The sequence below is a fragment of the Mobula birostris genome, chromosome 1 (genome assembly GCF_030028105.1).
Source record: "Mobula birostris isolate sMobBir1 chromosome 1, sMobBir1.hap1, whole genome shotgun sequence".
NCBI lineage: Eukaryota > Metazoa > Chordata > Chondrichthyes > Myliobatiformes > Myliobatidae > Mobula > Mobula birostris.
In genome coordinates, this window is record NC_092370.1 from 5,483,379 (window position 1) to 5,497,697 (window position 14,319).

The window sequence follows — 14,319 nt, forward strand, 5'->3', positions numbered from 1 at the left end:
TGAAGAGGTGGAGAGCATGGAATGTATCCCGGATGTAGGTGGGGAGGGACTGAACTATGGGTGACAAAATGGAGTCCAGGTAGGCAGATACAAGTTCGGTGGGACAGGAGCAGGCAGAAACTATGGGTCTGCCGGGACAGTCAGGCTTGTGGATCTTGGGGAGGAGGTAAAACCGAGTGGTATGGGGTGTGGGAATTAGGAGTTTAGTGGCTGAGGATGGAAGGTCTCCGGAGTTGATAAGGGCGGTGATGGTATGGGAGACAACGGTTTGATGTTTTTTGGTGGGGTCCTGTGCCAGGGGTAAGTAAGAGGTGGTGTCAGAGAGCTGCCGTTTGGCCTCAGTGAGGTAGAGGTCCGTCCGCCAGACTACTACAGCACCACCTTTGTCAGTGGGTTTGATGGTGAGGTTGGGATTAGTGCAGAGAGAGTGGAGGGCAGTGCGTTCAGAGGGAGTGAGGTTGGAACAGGAGAGGAGTGGTGAAGTTGAGACGGTTATGTCTCGGCGACAGTTGGAGATAAGAAGATCGGGCGCAGGTAGAAGGCCCGGGCGGGGTGTCCAGGAGGAGGAGGAGGAGGGTTGAAGATGGGAGAAGGGGTCCTCAGTAGGGGGAGGGGGGTGATCTTACGGGAGAAGGGGTCCTCAGTAGAGGGAGAGAGGGGATCTTTTCTACGGATGCTGCCCGACCTGCTGAGTTCCTCCAGTGTGTTGTGAGTGTATCTCTCGGAGGAAGGTCACATGCTTCTTCATAAGCTATCATGAAGAGGACCAGGATGACAATGCTTGGTTGTTGGTAGGTAGGGTTAATACCTGACTTTCAAAAGCAGTTGTGAGTTATGTTCTGGCCGGACTTAGTCCTTAGACTGCTGGAGAACAGTGCAGAAAGAACAGGTGCTGTTTTCTCCCGGTAGGGATTAGTTTTTAGTTCCAAGTGCTCCTGCCACGTTTTGTCACCCTGCAACCTTATCCTTCAATCTCTTTGAATTATGGAGGACATCATATGTGTAAATGTCTCTCTCCAGCAGACTTCATCATGATCATCATGACTCCAGTGTTTCTACTATTTTTTAATGTTTTTTAATTGTACATATGATTTTTTTGTGTTCTATCGCTGAGCAGCAGTGAACCATCTGATTGGCCTATCAGAGTTCTCTTTGGGAACTAGTTGACTTGATCAGCATTTCTGATCTGGCTGTTGTTCACGATTGCACTTAATAAAAAAAAAAAAAAAAAAAAGAAAATAGCCTGGATTCCCTTCATCTATTTGGGACACTATGCCGCTTATATACAATTGAACAGATATATAGAACAGTATAAGAACAGATTTATGCCATTTTGCCCATTGTATCTGCTCTGCCATTTCATCATGGCTGATCCAATTTTCCTCTCAGCCCCAATCTTCTGCCTTCTCCTATTCCTTCATGCCCTGACCTTTAAATATACATAACGACCTGGCCTCCACAGCTGCCTGGTGGCAAGGAATTCTGCATATTCATACTCTCTAGCTAATGAAATTCCTCCTCATCTCTATTCTAAAATGATGCCCCTCTATTCTGAGGATGCGTCCTCTTGGTCTTAGACTCTCCCACCGTAGGAAATATCCTGTCCACATCCACTCTATCAAGGCCTTTCACCAACTGATATGTTTCAATGAGGTCACCCCTCATTTTTCTGAATTCTAGAGAATACAGGCCTAGAGACATCAGACGCTCTTCATGTGACAAGCCATTCAATCTTGGAATAATTTCCGTGAACGCCCTTTGAACACTCTCCAGTTTCAGCATTTCCATTCTAAGATTCATTCATTCAGGTGCCTTGCCGTTCAGCGTGGCAATCATGTCTCTCCATCCATCATGGTCCCTGACCCTCCGAATTGTAGTTGTTGTCTCCCCTGTTTCTAACAATGATGTTATTCCATCTATCATTTTCATTCTCTGTCACGACATGTTCCCCCACCAGAGGAGCTACCCCTCCCTGACGCTCCATACACGTCCACCTTTGGTCCCCACCTGGAGCTCAGTTCTCACCTGTGGCTCCCTGTAGCTGTTTGCATGCGACAGGGGCCACACCCCGGGCAACGGCTTCGACAAGCCGACTAAACCAGGTGAGGGTAGCCGACGGGTCTCAAACCCTCGATGAGATAGGGAGTTGTCTATCCCAGCATGTGAAGACAGACTCCGGCGGATTGAGCGGATGAGACCAACGGAAGGTCCAACGGTCAAGAAGGTGGTCTCTGCAAGCGTCGTGGAACGTGCAGAGCAGGACAAGACACAGAAGACGTCCTGGTCATCCACTGCACCTAGTCCCATCTCCAGCCGTCTAGACTCTGTCTTGCCACTGGATCCAGATGGGAATTGGGAAGAGAGAGTGAGGCTGACGCTGCACAACTCTCCCTCACTTAAATCCAAATCACACGCTAGTCTCGACACCATCATAGCCGGCAGTGACATCAGCGCCAGACTCCGGGAGCGAAGGTTCCCGAGTTCGAATCTAGTCGAGCCGCTCTCCAGCAAGCTTTCCATCCGTGCCGGGTTGAGTGTCGAACTAACAACTTGACCTCGTAAAAAGTACTAATGGTGTCGAGGTCTTCATCAATGACGATGGACAAACCTTCATTCTCTGCTTCTTCTTCCTTCCAGCTTTCCAGTTGTAACAAAATGTTCTCATGTCTCTCTTTGCATGATGTGTCCAAAGAATTTTGATTGCTGTTATCTGATTTTTTAAAGTAATGTACGTTTTGTTTTCGTTCTCTGTAGAACTTCTTCGTAGGTTACTCTGTCTGTATATGATATGCATAGCATTCTTCTGAGGAACCACATCTCTGCTGCATTGATTCTTTTTTCCATTGCATTTGTGATGGTCCGTGACTCGCAGCCATACATCAATATAGGAAGAATGTAGCAGCTGAGAGTTCTAAGGCGGATGTCAATTGCTATTTTCTTGTTTGTTAGGATGTTTCTCATTTCTGTAAATGCTGTTCTTTGCCATTGCTATTCTTGTTTTTATGTCTGTTTTGCATTTACCATCAGATGTTACCCATGATCCAAGGTGCTTGAAGTTGTGAACTTGTTTCAGGATTTCATTTCCCAGTACGATCCTACAGTTTGGGATATCAGGTTTCTTTGATATTACCATCACTTCAGTTTTCTTTATGTTTAAGGTTAGGCCAAGTCTTTCTCTCTCTGTGTTGATGGTAGATAACAGTTTCTGTTGTAGTCGTGCTGATATGAGCCGCCACACTGTAAATTTACTTCACTGTTTGCTATCAGTACTGTATCATCCGCATAGCAGAGGTTGTTGATATGGTATCCTCCTATACTTATTCCAGGTAGGTCTTGTATGGTTCTCATGATGTTTTCACTGTACAGGGAGAACAGGTCTGGTGATAGAACAATTCACCAATCTTGTTGTCTATCCGTATGGTTGCACTTTGTTGCCAGTAGAGATTCCTGATTATTCTTAGATCTTTTCTGTTGATATTAGTATATTTAAGTATTTTCATGATAACTTGTTTCACTGTGTCAAAGGCTTTTGTGTAGTCAATGAAACAGAAATATAGGTCTTGTTGTACTTCCATTGACCTTTTGATAATATTCCTGAGAATATAAGTGGCGTTTGATGTTCCCTTGGCTTTGACAAAGCCGCATTTTTCTTCACTGATCTCTGGTTTAATTTTGTTTCTTATTCTGAGCATGATGATTCTAAGTAGAATGTTTGTGAGGTGGCTATTTAAACTATTTATTCTGTGTTGTCCACACTCTGTTGCACCTGGTTTCTTTGGAAGTGCAATGAATACTGTCTTTCAAAGATCTTCTAGTACTTTGCCACTGTTGTATATCCTATTCAATAAGATTGTTAATTTTTCTACACCAAAATCTTCTAGCACTTCATACAGTTCAACCAGAATGTTATCTGGTCCTGATGATTTCCCCTTTCGCATTTTCTTCATAGCATGTTCCACTTCCTCTTTCAGTATTGCTGGGCCCTCGTTGTTGTTGCCAATATCAAAGTTGTCCTCTGGGTCTTTGTCGTTGTATAGGTCTTTGTCGTCATATAGGTCTTTCATGTATTCTGACCATCTTTGCATTATTTTGCATCGAGCAGACTCGATGGGCTAAATGTCCTGATTTTGCTCCTGTCTTATGGTCTTGTGGTCGAAAACTGTGCCCAGCATCTTCTAACTCGTTCAGTTGCGTGTGACCATTAGCCACTACTCCGTGCTTAGAGCAAACATTTTTAAATAGTCACTTGCTTGTTCAATAAGTAGTGATTTTTGTCACTGAAAGTTGGTGAGCTGTAATTATTAAGACAATTCAGACACAAAGAAGAGAAAATCTGCAGATGCTGGAAATCCAAGCAACACACACAAAATGCTGGAGGAACTCAGCAGGTCAGGCAGCATCTATGGAAAAAAAGTAGTCGCTGTTTTGGGCCAAGACCCTACATCAGGACTGGAAAGGAAGGAGGAGGAAGCCAGAGTAGGAAGGTGGGAGAGGAGAAAGAGTACAAGCTAGAAGTTAATAAGTTAAGCCAGGTGGGTGGGAGAAGGGGGATGAAGGAAGTGGTTATGCAACCACTGATGCCAGGCAGACAATCTCTGAAGAGGATTGATAATGTTGGGGTCACCCATCTTGTAAAGACACTGCCCGGAAGAAGGCAATGATAGACCACTTCTGTAGAAAAATTTATCCAGAACAATCATGATCATGGAAAGGCCACGATCGCCTACATCATACAACATGGCACATACGAACAAAGAAATAAAAGATAAATAGGTTATGAATACAGATTTGTGTGACTTATTTTAGAATGATTTCCTTATTGCAAATCACATTTTGTTTCAGCTACATCATGACAGTGGTGATCCCCTATTGCAGTCCAAAGCATTGGTTACACAATGTGAAAGGCTTCAGAGCTGCCCTTCTCCCCAAGCCTCAGGAAATGTGGTTGAACATTGTCATTTGGAAATGTCGAAACCTGATCACCTGACCATCTCGCCTGTTTCTTCTGTCAAGTTTCGAGGTACAAATCATGTCGAGGGTGAGTACCAGTTCACAAACTGCTTTCATAATATTATGTTTGATATTATTGTGGTTTGCAGTTATCTGTGGTTAAAGTCTGCCCCTGTATTGTGAGAGCAATCTTCAAAATTTAGGGCAGCACAATACTATTACGGCGCCAGCGAGCCAGATTTAATTCCACTGCCGTCTGTAAGGAGTTTGTATGTTCTACACGTGACTGCGTGGGTTTCCTCCAGGTGCTTAGATTTCCTCCCACATGCTGAAGACCTATGTTTTCATTCTGCATTCTGCACTCTGTATTGTTTAACCTTGTAGACTGCACTGTTGTAATAAATTGATCTTTACAGATGGTATGCAAGGACAGCATCTATCCCACTGTTATAAGACTATTGAATAGTTCCCTAGTATGATAAGATGGACTCTTGACTTCACAACCTACCTTAGTGTCTACCTGCACGGCACTTACTCCTTAATCTACACTCTGTATTGTTTAACCTTGTGCAGCGCACTGTTATAAAGAATTGATCTGTATGGATGGTATACAAGACAAGCTTTTCACTGTATCTCAGTATAATAAACTAATTTACCAATTTCTTTAGGAAGTTTTGAGCACTTCATTAGATCTTGTCCTTTGTTCAGCTGGTAATTTAGATCTGTCCTCACTTGAGATATAGCTGCGGAGGTAATGTTGTATCTCTGTAAAACTCTGGTTAAACCACACTGGAATGTTGTAAAAGTGAGATAAGAGTGATAGAAGGATCTCATTCACTGAGTTTTGGATTTATTTCGTATTGTAGCCCTGAAATATACTGAACTTCAAGTTGAATTGAATCTTGAATCTAGAAGATGGCTGAACATGAGAAGCCCCTTCACCAGATTTGCTGCACCTCCCTAGATGCACCATACACCCTGGACATAGCCACAGAATAGGTGGTGGGGGGGGGGAGTCCTTTTAGAACAGAGATGAGGAGGAATTTCTTTAGCCAGAGAGTGGTGAATCTGTGGAATTCACTGCCACCGGTGGCTGTGGAGGCCAAGTCTTTGGGTATACTTAAGGCAGAGGTTGGTAGATTCTTGGTCAGGGCATGAACGGATATGGGGAGAAGGCAGGAGACTGGGGCTGAGAGGGATCAGCCATGATGAAATGGTGGAGCAGCTCAATAATGACCTAATTCTGCTCCTATATCTTATGGTCTTATAATAGAAGTTCAATTCAACATTACTGTAATGGTGTGATTAGAACCACCAGAAGGTTTTTTAAACCTTATTTTTTTGGGCTATGATTGTCACGCATGAAGCCAGCATTTATAACTCTTCTCTAATTTCCCTCAAAGGTGTCATCTTCTGGGAATACTGCTGCTTTTCCTGTGGAAGTTCTCCCACAATTTTGTTTCATGCAGAGTTCCTGAATTTAAACCCAGAGGTGATTGAAGATTGTTTAATGTAGTTTGGTTGAGTTGTTCTCTGATCTTGGCAACTTACTTGCAAATGTTGCATCAGTGCGCAGATCTCCTTGCATGGTGATGAAACAGCAACTATCCGAACTACACATTTTCACATTGTTTAATGTCATTTCCAGTACACAAGTGTAAAGGGGAACGAAATACAGGTGGCCCCTGTTTTCCGAACATTCGCTTTACGACACCTCGCTGTTACGAAAGACCTACATTAGTTAATTGTTTTCGCTAACAGAAGGTGTTTTCACTGTTACGAAAAAAGGCAGCGCGCCCGAACAGCCAAGCTCCTCCCCCGGAACTGTATTCTAGCCACCATTGCTTAAACATGTGCTTTATCTCAATTTATTTTGTGCATCCGTTACCAAGATGAGTTCTAGGATATCGGAAAAGCCTAAAAGAGCTCGTAAAGGTGTTACACTTAGCATAAAACTAGATATAATTAAGCTTTTCGATCGTGGTGAACAAAATAAGGACATTGTCCGCACGTTGAACTTTCCTGCGTCCACCATTCACACTATATATACGCAGAGAGAAAGAATTTTGAAAGCTGCTGATGTTACTGTTGGTTCTGCTCGTAGCAAAGTGGTCTGTCTTAGTCAGCATCCAGTAATGGATAAAATGGAAAGTCTATTGCTTGAATGGATTGATGGGTGCACAAAGCGTGGTGTTCTGTTAAGTTTTCTCATACTTAAGGAGAAATCGGTCAGTCTTTTTAATAAGCTGAAACAGAAAGCACTGGCCGATGGTGATGAAAGTGTTGTGAAAGTGGAATTTAAAGGTAGTCATGGGTGGTTTGATCGGTTTCTGAGGCGAGGGCAGCTTCATAGTTTAACGTTTACCAGAGAGAGTGCTTCGGCTGATACTGAAGCTGCCGAAAAGTTCCCAGCAGAGCTGAAGAAAATAATTACAGATTACAGGTTATTCGTATAAGCAAGTGTTTAACTGTGACGAAACTGCAACTTATTGGAGTCTTCCTGATTCCAGTAAGTGAAACTACACTATATATATTATTTCTACTTTATATAGGCTGTGTATTTTTATGTGTTATTTGGTATGATTTGGCAGCTTCATAGCTTAAAGGTTACTGGAGAGAGTGTTTCTGCCGAGAGCGCTTCCGCCGAGAGTGCCGCCGTGAGATTTTCGCTGCGCTAGACAGTGCTGCAGAAAAGTATTTCTACTTTATATAGGCTGTGTATTTATCATATAATTCCTGCTTTTACTATATGTTACTGTTATTTTAGGTTTTATGTGTAATTTGGCATGATTTTGTAGGTTATTTTTTGGGTCTGGGAATGCTCAAAAATTTTTCCCATATTAATAAATGGTAATTGCTTATTCACTTTACGACATTCCGGCTTACAAACCGTTTCATAGGAACGCTCTATCTTTGGATAGCGGGGGAAACCTGTAATTGTTACTCCAGATCAGATGCAGCACCAAGAAAACACAATAAGATAAAGAACAAATAATAAAAAAATTAGAATAGATACAAATACATAAGATAGCTTGTGTAACTCTCGCTTCGGCTAGCGGCTTAATATAGGGAGTGATAGCCCCCGGCCCGGCCAAACTTAAAAAATCTCGTTTGGGTGGATGCTGCGCGATGTGTCCCCTGTTACAAATCAGTACGCCGAAATGACAAACAGTACACAATATGCGATTAAACGATTAAGCTTTCTAATTCTTACTTTGACTATATGGTTAGTTAAGAAACGAAAAAAAGAAATAAAAAGGGCCCAATCTTATTGAACAGTCTATTGTGCAAAGTTGGAGCTCACTGATAAGCCGATCGTCCACCATCAACCTCCTCCGATCGTCACTGCCCTTCGGACCCTCGCTCCAAGTCCACCCCGTCCAGCGGTCTAATAACTCTCTCCATTCTCGTCTTCTCTCCCCACCCCGGCGAAAGACTGCGAAAATCTCTCTTCCAGCTCACAAGAAAGAACAACAGTATTCCTAACCCCGTTATCTCTAGTCATAACCCAAACATTGCTGCTACAGAGTAACCAGTACATTATCAGTGAAACCTTACAGCATGTTACACAGCAGTGAAACCCTACAGCATGTTACATTTGTATACATTGATTGTATGTCCATAAAGTGATGCTAGGCACAGGACTGTCTGTACTTAAGGTGACTGACAGCGAATTTTAAAGTAGTGGTGGTTGGGCATATGGGGGGGGGGGTTAGTAGTTAGTGGTGTTGATCTGCCTTGCTGCTTGGGGAAAATAACTGATTTTTGAGTCTACTACACAGCTTTCTCCCTGATGAGAGTGGGACAAACAGTCCATGAGCAGGGTGGGGATATCCTTCATGATGTTATTAGCCCTTTTCCAGCACCTTTCTGTCTACATGTCCTTGATGGCGAGTAGGCTGGTGTCTGTGAGGCATTGGGCAGTTTTGACTACCTGTTGTAGAGCCTTCCTGTCTGCCACAGAGCAGTTTCCGTACCATGCGGTGATCTGCCACAGCGCAGTTTCCGTAGCATGCGGTGATCTGCCGCAGTGCAGTTTCCGTAGCATGCGGTGATCTGCCGCAGTGCAGTTTCCTACCATGCAGTGATCTGCCACAGTGCAGTTTCCGTAGCATGCGGTGATCTGCCGCAGTGCAGTTTCCTACCATGTGGTGATCTGCCGCAGTGCAGTTTCCTACCATGCGGTGATCTGCCGCAGCGCAGTTTCCGTACCATGCGGTGATCTGCCGCAGCGCAGTTTCCGTACCATGCGGTGATCCGCCGCAGCGCAGTTTCCGTACCATGCGGTGATCTGCCGCAGTGCAGTTTTCATAGCATGCAGTGATCCAGCATGTCAGGGTGCTGTCTACTGAACATCTGTAGAAAGTTGTAAGTATTGATGTGGTTAGTCTCTTCAGCCTCCTCAGAAAGTAGAGGTGGTGGTGAGCTTTCCTGATTTGCAGAATGTGTTCTGGGATCATGAGCGATTGTGTGGAATGAGCGATCAGGAGTTTGAAACTGCTCGCAATTTCCGCTGCTTTGCCACCAATGTACTGGTTGTGAATAGTACGAGGTCTCCTGAAGTCTGAAGAATAAATGGCAATATATTTTCAAATTAGCACAGCGTGTGTCTCTGCTCTTCCATTCTCCTCCACCGCCCCATAGGGCGGAAGATACAAAAGCTGAAAGCTTGGATCACAGGGCTCAAGGACTGTTTCTGTCCCACAATTATAAGACCATTGAATGCTTCCCTTGTATTATAAGTTGGACTTTTGACTTCACAATCTACCTTATTGTCTACCTGCACTGCACTTACTCTTTACTCTACACTCTGTATTGTTTAACCTTGTGCAATGCACTGTTATAAAGAATTGATCTGTATGCATGGTATGCAAGACAAGCTTTTCCCTGTATGATAAACCAATTTATCAGTTTCTTTCAGGAAGTTTTGAGCATCTCATTGAATCTTGTCCTTTGTTCAGCTGGTAATTTAGATGTCTTCATTTGAGATATAGCTCCTGAGGTAACATAAAACTCTGGTTAGACACACTTGGAATGTTGTAAACATGAGATTCTGCAGATGCTGGAAATCCAGAGCAACCCACACAAAATGCTGGAGGAACTCAGCAGGTCAGGCAGCCTCCATGGAAATGAATAAACAGTTGACAGTTTGGGCTGAGACCCTTCATCAGGACCTTGGAGATGTGTGTTCAGTTTTGGCTATCTCATTATAGGAAGGTTGTAGAAACTTTAGAGAAGGTGCAAAGAGGATCTACTGGATGCTGCCGGACTAGAGAGTGTGCCTTATGAAGATAGGTTGAATGAACTAGGTCTTTTCTCTTTGGAGTGAAAGAGGACGAGCAGTGACTTGATAGAGGTGTACAAGATAAGAGGATGGAAATAAGGGGAAATAATTTTAAGGTGATTAGTATGAGGGAGATGTCAGAGGTAGGTTTTTACACAGTGGTGAGTGTGTGGAGTGCCCTGCGAGGGGTGGAGGTAGAGGCAGATATATTAGGGACATTTAACAGTCTTTTAGATAGGCACATCTGTAGGTCGTGAGACTAATGAATGCCCTGCAACACTGCGATCTTGTCACAAGGACAGTAAGCTGTTTACTGTTTACCTGCGCTAGGCACTACATGCATTGTTTTAATTATATTATTAATTTATTTATGGTAATAATTTGTTCTTTGTGCTGTGCATGATATGTTTTGTAGGTGTACTGTGGTCTGGAGGAATGTTGTTTTATTTGTTTATACTGTCAGATGACAAACTTGAACATAGATGATAGAAAAATGGAGGGATTTGTAGGAGGGAAGATTGGAATGATCTTAGAGTTGGTTAAAGATCATCACAACATAGTGGGCCAAAGGGCTTATACTATGCTATGGTTTTCTATGTTCAGTATAGGAATTAACCATTTTCCTGGTGTCATTGAGAACCTTTATTATCAGAAGGGCAATGTAACACAGTAGGTCCAGGAACAGTTTGGTAGAGAACTTGTGTGTATTTGAGTACAAGGTCCATTTGTGTGCTCTCGTGAATGAGTTAATGATGGGTATGAGACCAAAAGGTATAGGAACAGAATGAGTCCATTTGGCCCATCAAGCCTGCTCTGCAATTTCATCATGGCCAATCCAATTTTCCTCACAGCCCCAGTCTCCTGCCTTCTCCTCGTATCCCTTCATGCCCTGACCAATGAAGAATCTATCAATCTCTTCCTTAAATAGACATAAAGATTTGGTCTCCACACCTGCCTGTGGCAAAGAATTCCACAGACTCACCACTCTAGCTGAAGAAATTCTTCCTCATCTCTGTTCTAAAAGGATACCCTCTATTCTGAGGCTGTGTCCTCTAGTCTTAGACACTCCCACCATAGGAAACATCCTCTCCACATACACTCTATCAAGGCCTTTCATCATTTGATAGGCTTCATTTAGGTGGGCCCTCATTCTTTTGAATTCTGTTGAATTCATCCATCACCACCATCGTCCCCGTGCTGAAGAAGTCTTCAGTGTCCTGCCTCAATGACTACCATCCCGTTGCACTCACATCCATCATCATGAAGTGTTTTGAGAGGCTCGTCATGAGACACATCAAGACCCTGCTGCCCCCCTCACTGGACCCCCTGCAGTTCACGTACCGTCCCAACTGTTCAACAGATGACGCCATTGCCATCACCCTCCACCTGCACAAAAAAAACACGTACGTTCGAATGCTGTTTATAGACTTCAGTTCTGCATTCAACACAAACATTCCTCAGAAACTGACTGGAAAGCTGAGCCTACTGGGCCTGAACACCTCCCTCTGCAACTGGATCCTAGACTTCCTGACTGGGAGACCTCAGTCCGTCTGGATTGGAAGCATCTCCAACACCATCACACCGAGCACGGGGGTCCCCCAGGGCTGTGTGCTCAGTCCACTGCTGTTCACTCTGCTGACCCACAACTGTGCTGCAACACACAGCTCGAACCACATCATCAAGTTCGCCGATGACACGACCGTGGTGGGTCTCATCAGCAAGAACAACGAGTCAGCATACAGAGAGGAGGTGCAGCGCCTAATGGACTGGTGCAGAGCCAACAACCTGTCTCTGAATGTAAACAAAACAAAAGAGATAGTTGTTGACTTCAGGAGAGCACGGAGCGACCACTCTCCGCTGAACATTGACAGCTCCTCCATTGAGATCGTTAAGAGCACCAAATTTCTTGGTGTTCACCTGGCGGAGAATCTCACCTGGTCCCTCAACACCAGCTCCATAGCCAAGAAAGCACAGCAGCATCTCTCCTTTCTGCGAAGGCTGAGAAAAGTCCATCTCCCACCCCCCAACACCACATTCTACAGAGGATGTATTGAGAGCACCCTGAGCAGCTGCATCACTGGTTCGGGAATTGCACCGTCTTGGATCGCAAGACCCTGCAGCAGATAGTGAGGTCAGCTGAGAAGATCATCAGGGTCTCTTTTCCCGCCATTACAGACATTTACACTATACGCTGCACCCGTAAAGCAAACAGCATTATGAAGGACCCCACGCACCCCTCATACAAACTTTTGCCATCTGGCAAAAGGTACTGAAGCATTCGGGCTCTCACGACCAGACTGTGCAACAGTTTCTTCCCCCAAGCCATCAGACTCCTTAATATCCAGAGACTAGACTAACATCTACATCATATTATTATATTGTAACTTGTCCTCTACTGTGCCTATTGTCTTGTTTATTATTTATTGTACTGCCCTGCACTGTTTTGTGCACTTTATGTAGTCCTGTGCAGATCTGTAGTCTAGTGCAGTTTTTATGTTGTTTTACGTAGTGTAGTGTAGCCTTGTGTTGTCTCACATAGTCTAATGTAGTTTTGTGTTGTTTCATGTAGCACCAGGGTCCTGGAGAAACGTTGTTTTGTTTTTACTGCGTACTTAGTACTTAGCCCAGAGCCATCAAATGTTATTAGGATGACAACCCATTCAAACCTCGAATCATTTTCGTGAACCTCCTTTGAACCCTCTCCATTTTCAGCTCATCCTTTCTCACATGAGGACCCAAAATGACTCGCAATACTCCAAGTGAGGCCTCGCCAGTGCTTTATAAAGTTTCAACATTGCATCATTGTTTTTATATTACAGTACTCTTGAAATGACTGCTACCGTCGCTTTTGCCTTCCTCACCTGCAATTGCTGCTCAATCTGCAAACTAACCTTTAAGAAATCCTGCACAAGGATTCACAAGTCCGTTTACACCTCAGTTTTTGCATTTTCTCTTCATTTAGAGAACGATCAACCCTTTCATTTCTTTAGAAATGTAGAAAACCTACAGTAGAATATAGGCCCTTTGGCCCACAAAGTTGTGCCGAACATGTCCCTACCTTAGAAATTACTAGGGTTACCCATAGCCCTCTATTTTTCTAAGCTCCATGCACCTATCCAAAAGTCTCTTAAAAGACCCTGTCGTGTCTGCCTCCACTACTGTTGCCAGCAGCCCATTCCACGCACTCACCACTCTCTGAGTAAAAAAAAACAACTTACCATCTCATCTGTACCTACTCCCAAGCACCTTAAACCTGTGCCCTCTTGTGGCAGCATTTCAGCCCTGGGAAAAAGCCTCTAACTATCCACACGATCAATGCCTCTCATCATCTTAAACACCTCTATCAGGTCACCTCTCATCCTCCGTCGCTCCAAGGAGAAAAGTCCGAGTTCACCCAGCCTGTTTTCATAAGGCATGCTCCCCAATCCAGGCAACATCCTTGTAAATCTCCTCTGCACCCTTTCTGTGTTCTCCACGTTGTTCCTGTAGTGAGGTGCCCAGAACTGAGCACAGTACTCCAAGTGGGGTCTGATTAAGGTCTTACATAGCTGCAACATTACCTCTCGGCTCCTAAATTCAATTCCACGATTGATGAAGGCCAATGCACTGAATGCCTTTTTAACCACAGAGTGAACTTGCGCAGCTGCTTTGAGCGTCCTATGATCCAAGATCCCTCTGATCCTCCACACTGCCAGGAATCTTACCATTAATACTATATTCTGCCATCATATTTGACCTACCAAGATGAACCATTTCACACTTATCTGGGTTGAACTCCATCTGCCACTCCTCAGCCCAGTTTTGCATCCAATCAATGTCCCGCTGTAACCTCTGACAGCCCTCCACGCTATCCACAACACCCCAACCTTTGTGTCATCAGCAAACTTACTAACCCATCCCTCCACTTCCTCATCCAGGTCATTTATAAAAATCAAGAAGAGTGAGGGTCCCAGAACAGATCCCTGAGGCACACCACTGGTCACTGACCTCCATGCGGAATATGACCCGTCTACAACCACTCTTTGACTTCTGTGGGCAAGCCAGTTCTGTATCTACAAAGCAATCTCCCCTTGGATCCCATGCCT

The 14,319-nt window shown here is 44.1% G+C and overlaps 1 protein-coding gene across 3 annotated transcripts in view; it reads left to right on the top strand.

Moving 5' to 3' along the window:
• Nucleotides 1-14,319, top strand: part of rad54b (RAD54 homolog B) — a 222,473-nt gene that overhangs the window by 19,159 nt on the left and 188,995 nt on the right. For all 3 annotated transcript variants that reach the window (XM_072251878.1, XM_072251885.1, XM_072251892.1), the window contains one exon: nucleotides 4,843-5,038. In XM_072251878.1, the coding sequence (XP_072107979.1) occupies nucleotides 4,843-5,038 (196 nt within the window). The remainder of the gene's footprint in view (nucleotides 1-4,842; nucleotides 5,039-14,319) is intronic.